At 34.4% G+C, this 12762-nt stretch overlaps 1 protein-coding gene across 1 annotated transcript; it reads right to left on the bottom strand.

The window, feature by feature from the left end:
* Positions 1-10897: 10897 nt before the first annotated feature.
* On the bottom strand, positions 10898-12351 carry LOC132600034 (uncharacterized). Its single transcript, XM_060313168.1, has 2 exons — positions 12212-12351; positions 10898-11844 (listed from the first exon to the last, which is right to left on the bottom strand). Exons 1-2 carry the CDS (start codon positions 12212-12214, stop codon positions 11254-11256), a joined length of 594 nt encoding a protein of 197 aa, XP_060169151.1. The 5' UTR covers positions 12215-12351; the 3' UTR covers positions 10898-11253.
* Positions 12352-12762: the final 411 nt, after the last annotated feature.

The following is a 12762-nucleotide window of genomic DNA, read 5'->3' as shown; positions in this document are numbered from 1 at the left end:
TCAAGTCAAATTAAGATAATTTTTTTGGAATAGAGGGAGTACAAGTATCATGGATAGGGTTGTTCAAAACCGAATCGCAATCGATAACCCAACCGCAAAATAGGTTTATTGGTATCGGGTAATTGGATTAACGGATGGGGAATGGTCTGGAATTTTATAGTTAATGGCTTAACGGTGCGGGGGACGGTTTCCTCATTTTCCTTATCGGTTTAGCCGTTAACCTGTTAAGAATAATTAAATTATAAATAAATCCCTATGTATATAAAGTACTAAAGATTAGAAATACTAATCTTTGAGCCTAAAATTCATTTTTCTTCCCGCAACATGGTAGCAATTTCTCATTTTCCTTATTGCTTCTGCCTGGTGCTTGTTTCTTATTATCTCATGTTACCAACTAGAATCATTCAAAACATTTTTATTTTCCTTGGATGTTTCTTCCCTCTTCTATGGTGAAAATGAGAATGAGATAGAATTACTAGTGGTTGTTTGAAAGAAATAAGTTTTCTTATGGACATTGACACGCTTTAGTATGAAAATATCACACTTAATCTGCACAGTTTATTTAATAACGATACTTTAGTGAAAATTTAATTCGTATTTCCAATAATTTAAAATCATGTGTCCCAAGAATACCCACCATGAGTAATACATCCATTTAAATCTTGTGAGGTGAAGCAAATAGGGTCAAATGTGAGTTTGCAACCTATACACTATCAATATTGAGCCTTTTGTGTTTTGATAATTTTGTATTGATGCAATAGTCCGAGCAATAGAAGGAAAAAAAACTCATATACTTTATTGATTAACCGATAAACCGACCGCTAACTGACCGTTAATCGCTAATCCACACCGAACCAACCGATAGCTTATTGATCGGTTAGAGGATTGAGATATTTAAAAACCGATATCCGATAAGCCGAATCGTTAAGTACAATTATCCAACCGAACCGCTCGATAAGCACCCCTAATCATAGATGGAGAGTTGGCTTTCATGCTTATATCGATTTGACTAACCGCATTTTACTTCCCTTTTTTTTTGTCCTCTTTGCGCTCTTTTTTTCTATATTTGTCGTACAACTTTGACAATTGAAAAAGTACAGCTTACCTCTATTTTTCATGGATATATGTTTCAATATTTTTATTTTTAGATATTTCCTCAGTTAGTTCTTAATAATTAGTTAATTTGGAATAATCGATCGTATAAACATCACTATGAAGCTTGTGTGTTTATAAGCTTGACGGCAACCTTGGTCTATTTTTGTTGTTGTTGTTTTTGTTGCTTTTTATACAAAAAAAACACAAATCTTTCACTAGGATAGGTAGAGTAAGATTTGGCTCTCTTTACTTGTAATTTTTTCATTGGAGATTTTTCTTAATAAAAGGCACTCTGGATAAATACATGAGCATATTAGCCAAACAAAAGGAGATATCCTAGGTTATCTATATGATGGATGAAACAAAATTTGGCTATTATATAATAATATGCTCGAACAATCAATAAATGCCACTCTTGTGTTTATAGTGATTGTTATGCGAGGTCCCTTTCTCTTGTCTATTAATGGAGTAATACATTTTCCAAATTCGAAACCTTGGTCTAATTTGTATATACCGAATCAAAGTTAGAATTTTGTGTTTATGGATTTTGAATTTTAGAAAAGGCAGCTTACTGTGTTTGGATAAATTATGTAGACATATTTAGTGAACTTTTATATACAAATATAAAATTTAAGTCAAAACTATTAGATTTACTGAACCTATAAGTAGAATCGTAGTTTCGCCCCAGATTACATATTATAGGCAACGCCAGCGTTCTAAGTCTTCGGACCACACAATTAAAAAGAACTGTGATTCTTAATATTAAAAAGAAAGAACAAAAAAATATTGGAGCCATATCTTCAATGTATCTGTGGATAAGATTTGATGAATTCCACAGATTATATATATAAAACCACATCTTATGGAGTAATATATATTTGCATAGAATAAGGTGGTGATAGCTGAAGGCTTAGAAAAGTACAAAACTCCTGCAAAGTTTATGAAGTTTGACACTTCGCTTTCATATTTCAATGTCCAAAATGTGTCGACACTCTGAATGTGTCATAATAAACGAGAAATCGAATTAGAAATAAGAGCATGATATCAAGGAGACAGATATGTGATCGTCATATACAATATATTAGTACTACATGAAACTAAAATAGGTCTAAAATTAGATAAAAACTCATAGACTCTTGAAGTACCAACACTAATTAGCTACATATTAATTAAGAATGTTGTTTAATTTTCTAATTAGTGCTGACAAACTTTAGACAAAAATCCTGACTGCTCCTTTTTTTTTTTTTTTTTTGGATCATTTCTCAATTTATGAATGTCACCCTTGCGCAGAAGCCAAGCTAATCTTCTTTGTTTGCTCCGTTATCTTCTTCTTCCTCTTCTTAGTTATTGCACAACAAACGTTTACCTTCTGCCGTGAAATCTTGTTTCTAAGGTCGGATTGATGCAAGTTTTTTTTGCCTAAGAAAACTTATTCTTAGTCGAACAACTTTCAACAGGTCATATGTGCACTTGGCCCTTGTGCAAATCACTCAAAAAGATCTCATTGATGATTCTTGAACCTAAAGTCCAAGAGCAAAAGAGTTTAATCTTTTTTTTTTTTTTTTTAATTAGTTTAATTCTAAAACCGAGCCAACTGCCAAGTGCGTTTTTGACTTTAAGCTTTTGCAATTATTTTGTAAAGAAATCGTTAAAAGACGATGGGCTTATTCACATGTGAAGTTTCTTAGTTTTCTTTTACTGGGCTTTTCACAATGCTTTACGCAGTGGGCCTCACGTATGTCCAAAAGAAGATCCTAACTTATTTGATTTTGTTCTCTTCTATTCATTTCGTTTTTCTCTTGGAGAAAAGTGCTAGTATAAATGTATAATTGACTCAATTGAAATTAGCTATCATGAAAGAATCTCAACATCTAAATCAAAATACTAAGGATATAGATGGAATAGTTTAATGGTTATAACCCCCTTTAAATACCTTCAAGCAACTGATGGGGACGTTATATATATGGAGGAAATAGCAATTCAGCGTAAGCGTTGAATATTTTCTTTTCATCGGCCAACGACTGTGTTCTTAGAGCCCGTTTGGATTGACTTATAAGTTGGTTAAACTTAATTTATAAGTCATTTTTAACTTATTTGGTTATTTGGTAAAATTGAAAACAATTTAAATTAAATTAAAAAGTGCTTAAAATAAGCCAAAACCAAGAAGTTGCTCAACCCCAACTTATTTTTTTTTTCTTAAAAGCCATTTTGGTTTGATCAACAACTCTACCCTTTTATCCCTTATATTTTTTGTTAATTTCAATACTACCCTTACTTCGAAAAAGTCTTTAAGCGCTCTTATCCAAACACGTAACTGCTTATTTATAAAATAATTTTCATCACTTAAAAAGTACTTTAAGCACTTATGCTTAAAAGCCACTTTTTTTTCCAGCTAATCCAAACGGGCTCTTACGCTTACACACAATCTAAAGATATTACCGTATCATACGTATAGGTGAATTCTGGATTTAAATTTTATAGGCTCATTCTTTAAGGTTTTTATCATTGAATTCATCGAATTTTAGAAGTATCAGTTCCTATATACTATTTGTTATACAGTTTTAATGGATTTTCACACATTAATTTATATTTTGCGTCGAAAACGTTGGTTTAAAATGAACCTCGTGCTGTAATGTTGCATCCGCCTCAAATCATACAACACATAAGATTTCGGACTAAAACAAGATTATTACTAAAATGATTAAAGCTATACTTTAAATTTCTTTAATTAAGTGCTTACTGGGGATGAAAAAATAAAAGTTACTGGGCGGAATTTAATTAAGGCAACTTACAGAAATGACTGCACTTTGTGGTTTTTTTTTTAGGCAGCTATACTTTTGCTAATTATATTTCGTAGCTATAGTGACGTGTATTCAAATTCGTATGTATTCCAATTCGGCTGTATTCAATCCAGATGTATTCAATTTGGCCGTATTCATTCGTAACAGCTTTTACATTGCATTCATCTTATCGTATTTGAATTCGGTTGTATTCAAACAACATAAATGCAAAAAAAAATACAGAGATATTCAATTGTATTCAAAATTCACTATATTCATTTGTATACAAAAAAAAAAAATCTCAGTCAAAATACAAGCGAAAAATACATAAAGAAACAATTTATTTTATACTAAAAAATAACAAATACACTCAAATCTGACATACAAGAAAATAAATACACTTAGATTTGAGATACAAGAAAAAATACACTCAGATTTGAGATACAAAAAAAAATGCACTCAAATTTGAGATACAAGAAAGAAAAATACACTCAAATCTTAAAATAAACAGTCGAAGATTTTTCCATCACCGGCAACGCGCTGTAGTCCGGTAAGGATCTAACCAGAAACCATTTTTTTCTATGTACTCAACACAAAAACAAATGCATTTGAAGCTACAACAATGATAAGTATTTAAATCTGAACAAATACCCTCAGATCCGGCAACGGCGCAGTTGATCGAAGACGCTGAAGAAGATAACCGTAGTGGTTTTGAGGAGTAGTAACTCTGCGATGGTGGCCTGATCAAATTTTCGGTGACTGTTCGGATCCTCAACTGAGTGCCGATCATTGCGATATGATAACTTCAATGTGGGTTTACAGAGAGAGAGAGAGAGAAAGAAGCCCCAATTGATATAACCATAAAAAGGAAAGACAAGAAATAGACAATAAACTAAGGATAGAATAGATTGACACAATTGAATAAGACTAAAAAACAACCATAACCATAAAAGGTTAAGATCTTCAATTAGATTACTCAAAAACACCAAACTCTTAAGGAGACCAAAAGGGATTGATTTCCAATTAACCACCTTCTCAACAAGTCAAACAACCAAAAGCTTACACAAGCTCTCAAAACACTCAATACTAGAGTTTTTACAAGTCTCAATATCTCATCCAAAATAATCTAAATCTTCCATGAAGATGAAGAGAACTATTTATACTATGCTAGAAATAAAAGATAGTAAAATGGCATAAACACCCTTAATGATACAAGGGCCTTGTTTGGCTATTCTTCTTTCTTCAAAATCTTGAAATCTCCTTTGCAAGAATAGCCAACTCTTCATCTTTTAGCCATTGTGATGACTTCCTATTTCCTCTTCTTCTCCCCAAGCAATCTTCATCAACAAATGGACTTGGGATCCAAGGCGCTCATGTAATATCCCACATTTAAATAAGGGTATATACGTAATTAGCAAATATTTGAATAGTGATACTAGTTAAATAATTAAACCAAGAACCAAAAAGAAAAAAAAAAGGATACAATTAATGGGCCTTTAGCCCGTCAGATATGAAATAAGAAAAGGGAAAACTAAAGAGAATGGATTGGAAGTGGTCAGACACCTTTGAAAACAAAGAAAGAAAAGGACGTAGGTTTGCTTTTCATTCCACTGAAGAAGCACAAGGAGAACTCTACACAGGAATCAATTAATTAAAGAGAAGGAGAAAAAGAAGGTAATTTTTCAAAACCTATTCTTATTAATTGGTTTGAATTTTTAATTTGATACAGGAGAAAATGTAGTGTTTAAACCAATAGCTGGGAACTTTAAACATAGGTTCTATGGGAAACCAACTATTTGACAAATGTCTCATGAATTTGAAATGATGACAAGTGTTGAGACTTAATTTATATGGTTATGGGTAGTCTAGCAGAGGTTATTTTGGAATGGAACCGAGAAGAATTTGATAGAATAGGGCTCGATTTTTGGGTAGCTCATGAACTTGATACTTAGACTCGTGTTTGTGATAATATAGATTGATTAAAAGGAGTCGTACGGACTGCTTGAATTGACGGCTTGGTATTTCGACACGAGTACGGTGAGTAGTAATCTTACCACAATTTGTATTTTCATAACCTTCATGGTTTATACATGATTTTGAAGATAAAATGTGACACTGATGTTTTGAAATTGCATGTGGGACAAGTCCTTTACTTGATATGGTACCGAATAGTTTACTTGAGATGTTTACTGGTTATTCTAAATGTTTTTTTCACCGTTACTAGATATGTTTTATCGTTACATGAGATGGTTACCGTTATTTAAAATGTTCTCACTGTTACTAGACATGTTTTATTGTTACTTGAGATATGATTACCGTTTCTGAAATGAAATTACATGATTTGATAAGAATTGAAATGTCCTGTATTGTTTTGACAATGCTTTCATATGAGTATTTACTGTTTACAAAGAAAAGTATTAATGGGAGGAGACTTTGAAGGATCCCGTAGCTAACGGCGGGTTTCTTAGACCTGGTGCACCTTGTATTTACAGATTACAGTTATAGCCCTCGCTAGTGGGAAGGTAGATCTAGCATACATGTACAATTTTCCCTCGAGTAAGGACCTACAGTTATATTTGACTCCTTTTACGAAGGGGTCCACATGATATAGATTACATGATCCTTTCTTGGAAACCACCCAGATATAAGAGTTGATATGACAGTGTTTATAGAGTTTATTACTGAATTGTTAAATGATTTCTGCTTACAGGTTAACAGACAAGATTGGTTATTACTACCGTTTTTGCAAAAAAGGCATTTATTTCGTGATATTTTATAAATATTATATAAGCATGTTTTCTGACTTGTACCCAATAAAAACAGTTGTGGTTAAGTGTTATTACTCACTGAGCAGGCATCTCACTCCTCGCTAATTTTTTTTACAGATACCGCAGGTGACGTAACTAGAGAGCACGAGTTGAAAGTTTCTGGTGAGCCCCGCACTTGTCCGCGTGGGCCAAGAGTCTATTATTTATGATGGTCTTTTCTTTTGAACTCTTAGAGTTGCTCCACAGTCATTTGATTTATTCCATGAGTATTCTTTATTTATCATAGACCGGTGACTAGTATTAGACGTTTTTCCCGTATTTCAAAGATGTTTTAGTATTATTACGTTGAAAACGGGTTGATTGAGGATGATTGCATTTAATTTGGTTGAGATTGGATATTTCTGTTGTTGATTTTGAGACAGGAAAGTTTTGGATAGTCATAAAAACAGGAGAAACTCTGCCCGATTTTCTGTAAATTCCCGTTAAGGCTTGCTTTGGGGAATCCTACCCCATAACGCCGGTCATGGTCCTAAATTAGGTCATGACAGCTCCTCAAAAGTATACTCAAGAGCCTCCCGCTTCATGAATAGGCTTTGCAAGTGTTGTAGTTCTCCATCTTGGCTCCTTGTGAATAGCCTTGAGGCAAGTGGGCTTGCATCAAAGAGATTGGGAAAAAAGGTATTTTCGGATAAAAGAAAATTGGGTGGAAAAAGAATTGAAGTTTTCTTATTAAGCAAGGGAATGGAGGATGTTGAAGTTTGAGTGGTCTTAAATACGGGAAAGGGCCAAATATACCCCTTTACTATTGGACATGGGCCAAATATACTCCTATTGTTATACTATTGATTCAAATATATACCTCATTCATTAAGTTTGTCCAAGATGAACATCCAATTCTACGTGGCACTAACATTTGATGAGGTGGATGCTACGTGGCGTGCCACCTCAGCGCCTCTAACTCATTTTACCCCTACTCTCTATTTGTTCTTCCATTACTAAAATTTTCTTTCCTTCACCATCATTGCCACCACTACCGCCAGTCCGCCACTATTGTAACACCCCGTACCTTTAACCTAAGCTTTGACCATGATCCTAGACTTAGAAAACCAGATAAAGAATGTGGGAATTTGAAATTTCCTCTTCAGTTGTAAGATGGTGGTTTACGCCCATGAACAGTGCCCGTATTTCAGTATACGGCCCGTATTTCAAGTCGTAAACTGGTACCAAAGATTTCTGAGCATTTTGGAATTTGACACTTAAAGGTTACATCGTTAAATACGGACTGTATTTAAAAATATGGCCCGTATTTCAAAACTTATTTGGAATTTGGGAAAACTTCTTTGATGAAAGTTGTAGAACTTTTAAATACCTTTCCAACGGTATATTATGGGGGTCAAACGGACATCTGTGCAAAGAGTTATGGCCATTTTACTGAAGAGACGCAGTGCAGTCCATACGGAATACGGACCGTATTTCAAAATACGGCCAGTATTTAACTGAGTGGAAAATTTAATTTTCCAAAACAGTATATATTCGTCCATATAAGTTTAAATCATTATTTTTCATTCCTTCAAGCCCTAGAACGACCTCCTACCCTCTTCCATCATCAAGAACACCAAGGTATGCCTACTCTAATTATTCCAAGTCAATTCGAATACATATCCTTGTAATCTAAACAAGAAATCATCATTCCAAAACTAAGGTTTTCAAGAAAACCCATCTCAAATTTCAAGAATTCAAGATTTTGGAAATCTCTTCAAAGTTCAACTCTTTAATTCAAGTTTTGGAGCATTACAAGGTATGTAGAGTTGCTATCTACATCTGGGAACATCATTGTTCTTCCCCACGCCTCTTAATCCATAAAGTATGAATCCTTATGAAAACTTGGGTTTCTATACCATGCTCACGATAACCCTAGGTTCATGTCCATGATTATATTATGTATGAATTGCTATTATTCCATCATTGTGTTCTTAATAACTCCATATGATTATTGAGAATCGGTCTGTAATCCATAAAAACCCATATCTTGTATTTAATGGGTTCTTGCATGCATGTTTTAGCTAAAATGATTATTTCATGAATATCCTACATGTCTATAAGTTTTCATGCAACTATATTATATAATTACTTTCATGCTATGATACAAGATACATACATGCTAAATACAAATTATTTCATGAAACCAATACAAGTTACTTCATGAAACCATGTTTACAAGTTATTTCGTGAAATCATGATTACAAGACAAGTACAAGTTAATTCACGAAAATCATGGGCTTCTTAGCCAATTATATCATGTTCATGTTTTTGGGAGTTGCACGAATTACCGAGAAGGCCCATATAGCCTGAAACTATGTAGCCACCGTAGGACAAGGATCGCTCCGCCCAGTTAGGGCGATTCCTTAATTTTACACTGAATGGATCCATCAGGCACGTTACCACCTTATACCCTGGCAAGTATGGGGGCTCTGCTGGTCCGGCGAGGTACCAGACTTCACGTACCCACTTGGTGATATCATGTTGTCGGTTTATGAAATGCTCTCCCTACTTATCATGTTTTACTTATGTTATGTATATATGTACTCATGCTCATGCTCATGTCTAGGTTTTCAGTTTCAGTTCTTATCATGTTATTTCATGTCCCGTGCTATTTCATTCAGTTGCTTTACATACCAGTACATTCAATGTGCTGATGTCCCCTTTTATTGCTCGGGGGCCTGCATTTCACGATGCAATTATTGATTTACAGGACGACACATCAGCTCAGTAGGACAACATTCATATCAGCTTATTGGTGAGCCCTATCTCATTCGGGGTTTAGTCAACTCTTTATTTTCTGATTAGCTATGCATCTAAGGTATGCTGGGGGGCCTTGTCCCAGCGAGTATGTTTTCCATGCTCAGACTTATGTTAGAGGTTTCATAGACTGGACAAGTCAGTTATGTCATGTCACACTTTCGGAGTCGTATAGCCATTTTGGCTCATTCATGTTATTTCCGCACTCATGTTTAAATAAGTATTTTGATTAATTATTATGACTTATTGCATTTTATAAAGGCTCATCATGAATTCACGTTGTATTCTGCTCATGTTATGCCTCATGATGATTCAACAAGCAATGTGGTTCGTTCGGTCACATGCAGTAAGGCACCGAGTGTCGTGTTACGCCCAGGCCATGATTCGGGGCGTGACAATGACCCTCTCAATTTATTTATCTAATGTGAACGGTGAAACTTTATCTTACATCCAGTGGCTCAATAGCAATAGATTGCTCTGGTAAGTACACATGGTTCAAAATTTATTGCTCCGGTATTATCATCAACTAGAGCCACTTCAATAGATTTACCTCCTTCTCCTTTAATTTCCACTCCGGTAAGTACAGGGACGGATACCTTTGTCAAGAACTTCAACTTCAAGCTTCTTGGTTTAGGAGCTTGATCAACATCTTTTTCAGGGTTTCTGGAGACTAATGATTGTCTCAGATACGAGATTGGCTAATCAAATTGATTGTTACACTATCACAGGCTAAATGGATAATAGGAATAGTAGAAAGACCTCATCAAATGTCACTGAATGGAAGCAGAATAAAGTTTCAGATTTCAAGTGAGATAAATAAATTGAGGTGGTCATGGTGGCTGTAATGGTGGCAATGGGAGGGTAGGAGAGGAAATTTTAGTGGTGGAAGAACAAATAAAGGGTAGGGGTAAAATGGCTTAGAGGCGCTAAGTTGACATGTCACGTAGCGTTCACCTCATCAAATGTCAGTGCCACGTAGGATTGGATGTCCATCTTGGACAAACTTAACGGGTGAGGGGTATATTTATAACGGCAGGGGAATATTTGGACCAAAAGTATAATGAGGGGTATATTTGGCGCTTTTCCAATAGTACAAGGGTATATTTGGCCTTTTCCGTTTTAAATATATAATGTAGCTATGATAGGTAATTCAAATACAACATTTAGCTACTAGATGTAATTAAAATAAAATGTAGTTATTAAATATAGATATCTCTTATATGTTCTGTACACAATGTAAAATTCTCATTTAATTTATCTCTCTCACCAGTGAGAAAACGACAGTTACAATATATTATCGTACATTTATCTATTTCTAAGGTCATTTGCCCTTTGCGTTTAGTTATCTTTCTTTTTGTGCTTTTGTTAATGTAATAAAACGGAAAAGGTGGAAGAAATCAGGATTTTAACAGATGCAGTCATCAAAGCTAGTAAACAAATAGACACATGTATCAATTTTCAAACCTCCTCTTAATAATTATAAAGGATAGAAAACTATGGCAAATTGGCATTTGGCAATTGGATTATATTTACAACAGTTGTTAGTAGTCACAGGATTTACTGATGCATCCGAGGTTTGATGTAATAGTCAATAAAGTGGATGCACCGTACAAATTCCACTAGATGCAGAAATAGTTGAAGATGTATGATTCTTGTGATACTCATCTGCTTAAGTCTTGATGGACACACATAATAATTTGATGCTTGTGCTGCTGGGAGATAACAAATATCTTGTAGGAACGTTGAAGAGCGAAACTTGGCTCGAACACCACATCGCCAAAATCCACATAAACCTTAAAAGTTCTAGTGCTTTAATTTGTATTTGGAGAAGTACCGACCCTATAAATATGTTCTTCCCCAGTGCATTCATCAACCTCAACAATCCAATGGCTCCTCCTTCCACTAACAATCTTATTACCTTCTGAAACACTAATTTTACTAACTAGTAACCCTTCTCCAATGGGTAGAAAGTAACCCTTGTGATCAAATTTTAACCTAGGTCCTTCATGTAGGGCGTTGGACCCTACAATAAATGCACCTTTAACACTAACACCTTGTTGTGCTGCTTCAAATACTTCTTGAAAATCCTCCAATTTGCAATCAATAAGTACAAAATCAGCTCCTTCATAGTTACTTGCCAATAAAGTTTTAACATCGTCACCAATCACAAACTCAACAAAATTTGCATAGTCTCCCAATAATGTTTCTTTAATTGCATGCATTTCTTGCTCTCTACGTAATATGTACACCACCCGGCCACCAGTTTGTTGAGCCGCCGCTACTAAGCCTAGTAGCGCGGATCCAGGGTGGCTGGAGCATGCCATCACCATGAGCTGAGAATTATTTCCAGCAGCCATGGCGGATATGAACTCTGTTACATCAGGCGTGTTTCCTCTTTCACCCTAAAATCTCCAAATAAAAATTAAATTAATGATGAGAATATTACTGAAGAAAGACTAGCTTTAAAACAAGCTCAAGTTATTATACACTGTATATAAAATGTTGAAATTGTTCTTATGTATGTATGCTAGAAGTTGAATTCCCTTGATTTTTTATGTGTTATTTCTTTATATTTTGAATCTCTGTAGTGAAACAGCTCCGCCACAGACGACATGCATATTATAGATTTATATAGCTAACCCAATTAACTTGTTTGGGATTAAGATGTTATATATAGCTATGTTATTGTTATACTACTGAAGAGAAATTAGCTAGAAATCTGAAAATGAGTACAAAGGAGAGGAAAAGATTAGATTGCGTGTTACTTACCATTTTTAGAGTTTTGAGAAAAGCATTGATAGCATTTTCAGCAGACCAGCAATCAATATTTCACGATTCTGCTGTTAGTGTTATTTTGGACTGTTTAAACTATTTATAGAAAGGGTTTACAAGATTGTCTTCCTTCAATTCTAAATAGTGAGGTCAAGTTACAATAATAATTGCATAGGAACAACTGAGGGAGGTATTTATTGAACAAGATTTCAAATTTGTTGACCAAAGTGGAGAACGTCACTTTCTTATTAGTTGTTAATGATGAGTATTTTATTGGAAAAATTGAACTTATTCATATCAACGTATGCGACAAAGTAATAAGTGAAACACGAGTCTTTTGTATGAGAAATTTAATCATAATGAACTTTACTTCAATTAAAAAAATTCCAACATCAACTCAGATAGTGTCCAATTACCTACATTCTATTAATTTATTATTATTGCATCTATTTATCACTTAATAGTGGTAACTTAAAATGATTTGATGTACGCACCTGTTCCAATTAGCTGTTCCCTATTTTATTTGTTTGTATACTTCTGCCACCTAA

This window comes from Lycium barbarum, chromosome 6 (genome assembly GCF_019175385.1).
Source record: "Lycium barbarum isolate Lr01 chromosome 6, ASM1917538v2, whole genome shotgun sequence".
NCBI classification, from domain to species: Eukaryota; Viridiplantae; Streptophyta; class Magnoliopsida; order Solanales; family Solanaceae; genus Lycium; species Lycium barbarum.
The sequence above is the reverse complement of the archived record's forward strand: the minus strand, read 5'-3'. Positions and strand labels throughout refer to the sequence as shown.